The sequence below is a fragment of the Anguilla anguilla genome, chromosome 2 (assembly GCF_013347855.1).
Source record: "Anguilla anguilla isolate fAngAng1 chromosome 2, fAngAng1.pri, whole genome shotgun sequence".
NCBI lineage: Eukaryota > Metazoa > Chordata > Actinopteri > Anguilliformes > Anguillidae > Anguilla > Anguilla anguilla.
In genome coordinates this window covers 65,398,714-65,406,085 of record NC_049202.1, presented here as the reverse complement: position 1 = coordinate 65,406,085, position 7,372 = coordinate 65,398,714, and the positions used below count along the sequence as shown (strand labels likewise).

General features: G+C 45.6%; 1 protein-coding gene across 3 annotated transcripts in view; it reads left to right on the top strand.

Annotated features, from left to right (window-relative positions):
* Positions 1-7,372, top strand: part of si:dkey-92f12.2 (SUN domain-containing protein 2) — a 25,506-nt gene continuing 18,134 nt past the window's right edge. Inside the window, exons 1-4 of one of the 3 annotated variants that reach the window (XM_035405466.1) lie at positions 9-58; positions 243-349; positions 6,966-7,080; positions 7,254-7,372. In XM_035405466.1, coding sequence (XP_035261357.1) covers positions 6,968-7,080; positions 7,254-7,372 — 232 coding nt within the window. In that variant the 5' untranslated portion in view covers positions 9-58; positions 243-349; positions 6,966-6,967. Of the gene's footprint in view, positions 350-6,965; positions 7,081-7,253 lie in introns of all 3 variants that reach the window. The other 2 variants (XM_035405467.1, XM_035405465.1) reach the window with 2 other exon arrangements.

The following is a 7,372-nucleotide window of genomic DNA, read 5'->3' as shown; positions in this document are numbered from 1 at the left end:
TCCGCTGCCTTGCACGAAACACCAAGGAAGGAGGATGTTTTGCAACCGCAAGCGAGAAGTAGCTGTCTTCCTGTGACTCTTGCTTTGTATCGCTGGCTGTGTTATTTTATGCAATAAAATATCCGGATTTACTTTATAATACATTTGTAATAAAAAAAACAGGTGCATTTTCCAGATTTGCCTTTTCTGCGAGTTCGGTTTTATTACGTTACCAATTTTTCTGTGTGTTTATTTATCTGGAGGCTTTTTCTGACGAGCTAACTGTAGCGGGCTAGCGCAACCAGGCTATTGACAAGTGGAAGTGACAGCTCCGCTCCTGGCATACCACGACCCTACGACCAAGTGGGTGGTAAGACGATCTAAAAGCATTAAAGTTTTCCTGCCAAGCTAACGTTGCCTTATTTTTGTATTATTATTATTTGAATCGAACAGTTTGTATGATAATGTTCTGCTACGTTTTTCTTTGCAGTTACTTATAGACAGTGAATTGTGAAGGCTTTTCACTTTGTTCAAATGCTTTGTCTGAGACGTCAGAGCGCTTTACAGTGGTTAAGCTAGTAACACAGTAGCTATTTTCTTGGCAAAATATTAGCTTGACTACTGTAACGTTAGCTGTCGTAGCCTGTTTACCCAAGCGATAGTGGAGTAGCTGGCTAACATAGATTATGTAGTTAGCTGTGCTAGTTTGTAGCGCTATAGATAACATTACCATAATAAATAATTAGTTAACTGGATAGTTAACGTTTTTATAGTTGTGGTCGCTTTATTGAATATTACGTTATCATAGTCTGCTCTGAATTTTAAAGCGATGCGCTATTGACAATACAGCCATGTCTGGATAGCTGTCTCACGTGCTTCTGTAAGCACGCTGTTAACTAAGTAGCCTATAACCTTAGCCACAATGGCTAAATTTCAACGTACTAATACTTTAGGTTAGTTTTAATGTCCGTCTTTTTAAAGCAAATTAGCCATTTAAAGTTAGTTTGCAATAATATTAGTTATGTCTCGTCTGCTAACTTTTAACTGCGCTAGCGTACATCATGGCTGGTTACTTTTGTCACCTTGTTACCAGCTTTGTCTGTCTATACGTACTAAGCATGCCGATTTGAAAATCTACACGACTTGTCTGATGTCTGCCTGTCCTGGGCCGTTACTAGCGTGCTTGCATAGAGAGTTTTAGGCTAGTGGTTGTAGTACTGGCTAACTGGAGCACATTCCGAGGTGCTGGCACCGCTTTCGCAGGCGTGCCCCTGGAAAGTACCACACTCAGCCCGTGCCGTTATGCAGTGCCAGCCTGGAGCATCTGTTTCTCGTGCAGCGGGAATCTGAGTCATTCATTGAGTGTTTATGTTTTTCACTCAGTTACCACCGCCATAATCCCCGCAATGGTTCTGTCGGTATATATGTCCTCTGTGCTCTCCCCTTTCTTTTCTTTCTCGTCTTGCAATTGTGCCCCACCCTTTTCTTTCTATCGGTTGTATGGTTAGTCTTTTTTTCTGTCCAGCCCCCTCTTTCTCTCTCTTGTGCCCTCTCTCATTCTCACCCTTGTTCTGCCACTCACTGTAACAGCCTTTTAGCTTCTCTGCGTAATCTTTGATGTTGTATTCGGCAATGCCAGGTCCTGACAGCGCCTTCTGTTGTTGGGGAGCAAACGGTAGAAAGAAGAAAAAAAAACTCTTGACTCAGCAGTCCACTCTTGATCTGTCAACTCATTTTAGGCTGTTTGTGTAATGTTTGTACATACTCGTGTGGTATCAGTTTAATTATGAGCTCAGTTGAGTGCTACGTATGTTTGATGGAACAGTGAGAGAGAGGGAGAGAGAGAGCGTGTGAGTGAGGGAGGGAGGGAGGGGTAGAGGGAAGGACCTGGCGGAATCGGGGAAAGTGAGGGTGGAGAGGCGAGGATGAGTGTGCATGACACAGCAGGAAGGGATCTCCTCCCACAGTGAGGCTGAGAGACGGAATCAGGGAAATCCCTGACACTGCGCAACTGAGAGACAGATATTTATGACTGATATTTGCTTATCCTACATTTATCCCGGTGAGTTCATTTGAGAAAGAGGACTCTTTTTTTTCCTTAGAGCCTGGGCCAAGATCTTCAGCGATAAAAGATCTATATGATAGGCAGAACAAAGCAGGAAAGAGAAAAGTCACTAGGCTTCAATGCTAGGAATGCAGGAATGTAGGCTATGTATAGCAACATTGCACAGTAAATGTTAAGTGCACCGTACATACATGCAGGCCCGTGCTAGATCAGTGTAAATAAGACGTGTCATAATCCAAGGCATAAAGGATCAAACAAACATTTTTTTAAATTAGATTTTTAAAGGCTAGTTTTGTGTTTGTTTTAATAAAGGCTCTCAAGGATATTGCAATTAGGCCCAAGTCGCTTATGTCTTTAAGATTCCTGAGTGTTCAGTAATCCAGAGGAGAGCAGAAAGCAGTTTCAGTGTGACTCAGGGTTTTATTCTAGTAAAGTAATTGTAAGCTGAGGATCTCAGTGAGTGTGAAGAGCTGAGGGACTAACGTAATTTACGGCTTAGACAGAGGTTAGTCGCGTGGGGTGCGTTCATTCTCAGGGTCACAGAAAGTTTTTTGCAAGGGGCTGGTGGGTAGCGTCCATTTTGTGACTTTCGCGCCTTATGAGTGAAACCCTGATGCTCAGAAGTCAGCCTGGCAGGAGGGGCACAGGGTGCTGGTGCATAGCCGTGCGAGAGCTTTCGATCTTTTGGCAGAGACAGGAAGTGACGAGCGTGACTGAGTGGAGATGTGGCTGGGCTGACCGCACTCTGCTCCACACCTAAATTTCAGCTTTGGCACAGCTGTGCTGAGACTGTGCTCATCTTCACACTTAAATTTAATCTGTTCTGGAAATAGCACCTCGTACAGGCGCGCTTCCTACCCTGCTCGAGGCGTGTCCACGGCACGTGCTCCTGCATCTGCCCCCCCCCCCCCCCCCGCAGGCTACCCACCTCTCTCTGCCAGCGAGTGCCTCAGTATGGGGCCGGTCGCTGGGCCCAGGGCCTGGTTAGCCGCAGATTTGTCCAGCTTAGCTGCGTGAGCTGGATCAGTTTGGAGATTTGGATTTGGGGTGCGGGAACGGATTTGTCATGTGATGGTGTAAAGTGTGCATTTGCCTCGTGTGGTGCAACGGTGGCGAAAGGCAGTGGTGTGGTTTTGTGTGCACAGGTGTCACAGTTAGTGTGAACAGTGAACATCTGGCTGGTTTCTTTATGGAGGAGGTGTACAGTGTAGTAAATACGACTTTCTCGCAGTGCAGTAGAATATCTGTTAAACACACGGACAGAATTTGATTCCGCAAAGCCAAAATATGTTAAAGTGTTTGTAAAGTGGCTGAAAATAGTTGAGATAACCATGCATGATCACAGAGGGATGTATTCAATACACATCCACCAAATATCTATTATGTCAATAATGTCAATAACTGTAATAGCACTAGTTTAAAATCAGGCATAAAGTACACATTGAAAAAAAACCTCAGGATTGTATGGGTGTGGTTGGGAGCGGCCGGCCACCCCACCTCCCCACTGAACTCCTCCCCAACAGTCCCACCCACAAGTAAACAAACACACGTGGCTGAACAAACACACATCAGGCACTTGCAAACAATATCCCGGACGCTCAACTGTACCAAACGCTATTTGTAAAATGTAAACAAAGATCTCAGAATTCTGTCGCATTCGGGTTTGTGTAAATTCCGCCTTTTAACCCAGATGATGTGATTTTGTCCGTGATTTCTGCAAAACGGGAAATGTGAAGATGTATCATTCTTACAATCTCTTGACCACTGTCAGTCATTCTGAATGCTAGTAAAAATATGCTAATTCCGATATATTGTGTGTGTGGATATACGAAGAATAAGAAACAAACAATGCAAGTCTGGAACCAACTTTGTTATTTTTGTGCAGTTTTACAAGAAATGGTCTTACTACTACCTGAGTTACTAGTACCTGAACTTAATTTTCCAAGTTGTTTGCATCAAACTATGGGAGGAGATATGCAATGAGACTAAAACATTTATTGGTCATTATGTCAAGTCCTTAATGATGTCATGAAGGACCTGGACCCAACAGCCCAGAGCCCGATAATACATCTGCACATACGTAGGAACTGATGGAAATGTTTACTGTTGTAATTCAATATTGCAATGCAATTGATTTCTTGTACTTTTGCTGATGCTTAATACACACAGTACCATAGTAAACCCAATACAATGTAGTCTGAAGGCATTCTGGGATTTAACTTTGTAGTCACTTTAAATCTGCATGCCAAATTATTTATGATCATTCATATTGTAAGATATTGTATCGTATTGTAAATCAAATTTTAATGGTTTTTGAATTTGGTGTCACAACTTTCCTTTTCTTCAAAATCATAACACAATTACAGCTGAGCTGTGTCCACAGACACACATAAATGAATTAGGCCCTACATTTCCTCTGCATTTGTGAGTTCACTGATATACATACATGCATTGAGAGAGTATACTGTCAACTTTTGCCAATACAATAGCTTGCTATCTTTCTTGTTGTAGACATTTCCCATCTATTCAAAACATTTTTTATTCAAAAAATATATATAAATCGCAAGCAGTTATTCTGCATGTCCGAATCGCCGCCCGTGCTTCGAATACCTTCATTCTGCAAGGGCAGGCACTTTTACTGAGATGCCAGAATTTCGGCCCGACTCTGTCATAGCCTGTCAAGCGCTCGTCCCCCCACCCTGTTCTCTGTGCGGAGGGGGGCGGGGGCGGGGCCGGTGGGATTGGGAGAGAGCCCTTTTCCACGTGCAGGGCCCCCACGCCTTAATGAGGTCCGGCCGCCTGCGCCCGAATGCACAAGGCTGGGGCGACGGCAGGCCTGCGCGAGATTAGCCAGCATTACAGATTAGAGATTACACAGGCATCTGCCCGCGCCCGCGCAGATTTCACCAAGTAACTGAGGTATTCCTGCCTGTAGCACTGAGTCTGGCTCAGCTTCTCTTGTTCCTTCTAATAATGACTGTTTCCTGTGTGAAATGCGCCTTGAGTGCGATTAGCGCGGTTGAGTACTGTTAAACCTGGGCAGAGCAGGGTTTTTTGTTAAACCTTATCTCCTCTGTGTTTGCCTGCCTCTCCCTTTTCTTTCTTTGTTTCCTTTGTCTCTCTCTCCCTCTCTCTCTCTCGCTCTCACACACACTCGCTTTCTCTTGTTCTCTTTTCTCGGACTCTTTCGCTCTCTTTCGGTCTTTCGTTCAACATTTAGACTCTGAAGGCCGTTTGTCTCTCCCTCTCTCTCTTTCTTTCTCACTCTCTCCTTCCATTCAACATTTAGCTTCTGAAGACTCTGACTTTGTCTCTCTCTGTCCATCAGCATTCACAGGCCCAGAGCTACTGTTACAGTACCCTGCATCAAGCTGTTCGTTACACTGGACTGCCCCAGTTCAGCTCCTTTTCTCTCCTGGCAGTTACAGCCAATATTAAATCTGGCCGTTTCAAAATGTATTAAAACGGAGGAATAGCAATCCTGTTTTTCCTTCACTGAGGGAATCTGTACAGTGGTCATACAGTAGCCTATAACTAACATCAGACAAAGATTGTAAAAGATTTTTAATAATATTAAGAATTGAATAACAAACACCCCTTTGTGTGTTATCTCTTACTCTTGGCCCTAGTGCACAGAGTGCAGCTCTATGTTCGGTGCTGATGTGCTGTACTAGCCTGTCTCCCTCAGCGTATGTAAATGCACTGTGTTAGTCCCCTGCTTTTTCAGTCAGAGCGCTAGCCTGCGGTGGTAGACGAGCGCTCATGTTCCCCCTCCCCGAAACGTATTGACTCTCTGTGCCGTATTGACTCTCTGTGCAGTATTGACTCTTTGTGCCGTATTGACTCTCTGTGGTGTATTGACTCTCTGTGCCATATTGACTCTGTTCCGTATTGACTCTCTGTTCCGTATTGACTCTCTGTGCCGTATTGACTCTCTGTGCCGTATTGACTCTTTGTGCCGTATTGACTCTCTGTGCAGTATTGACTCTTTGTTCCGTATTGACTCTCTGTGCTGTATTGACTCTCTGTGCCGAATTGACTCTCTGTTCCGTATTGACTCTCTGTGCCGTATTGACTCTCTGTGCCGTATTGACTCTTTGTGCCGTATTGACTCTCTGTGCAGTATTGACTCTCTGTGCCGTATTGACTCTCTGTGCAGTATTGACTCTTTGTGCCGTATTGACTCTCTGTGGTGTATTGACTCTCTGTGCCATATTGACTCTGTTCCGTATTGACTCTCTGTTCCGTATTGACTCTCTGTGCCGTATTGACTCTCTGTGCCGTATTGACTCTTTGTGCCGTATTGACTCTCTGTGCAGTATTGACTCTTTGTGCCGTATTGACTCTCTGCGCCGTATTGACTCTCTGCGCCGTATTGACTCTCTGTGCTGTATTGACTCTCTGTGCCGTATTGACTCTCTGTTCCGTATTGACTCTCTGTGCCGTATTGACTCTCTGTGCCGTATTGACTCTTTGTGCCGTATTGACTCTCTGTGCAGTATTGACTCTCTGTGCCGTATTGACTCTCTGTGCCGTATTGACTCTCTGTGCCGTATTGACTCTTTGTGCAGTATCGACTCTTTGTGCCGTATTGACTCTCTGTGCAGTATTGACTCTCTGTGCTGTATCGACTCTCTGTGCCGTATCGACTCTTTGTGCTGTATTGACTCTCTGTGCCGTATCGACTCTTTGTGCCGTATCGACTCTCTGTGCCGTACTGACTCTCTGTGCAGTATTGACTCTGTGCCGTATCGACTCTTTGTGTCGTATTGACTCTCTGTGCTGCTTCTCTTAGTCTCCCGCAGAGATGTCGAGGCGCAGCGCGAGGCTGCTGTGGCAGACGAGCGCTGATGTTCTCCTTCCCCGCAGCGTTCGCAGCGCGGCGGTGGGGTGCAGTATTGACCCTCTTTGTCTCCCGCAGAGATGTCGAGGCGAAGCACAAGGCTGGGGCAGTATTCGCAGCCTGACGACGACGCAGCTAGTACCAGCTCCACCGGCTCCACCAGCCAGATCTCCTACAGAGAGAACCCTGTCAGGTGTGTGTGTGTGTGTGTGTGTGTTTGTGTGGACCACATGCACTTGTGTGTAGATCTAATTCCTCTGTGTTTCTGTAACTGTCTGTCTGCGCCGGCCTTTGTGAGTTTGTCTGGATAACCGCTGCCATGTTAAAATGTAATAACCCCCCCCCCCCTTCCTGTCTCTCTCGTAGGATCTTTAAGAAGAAGACGGGGGGGCGCAGGTCGGGGTCCCGCTCCTCTGAGGTCACCGCCCGCGATTCGCTCAGCCGGTACACAGATTATGATGAACCCGCCGCGGAGGAAGACTGGG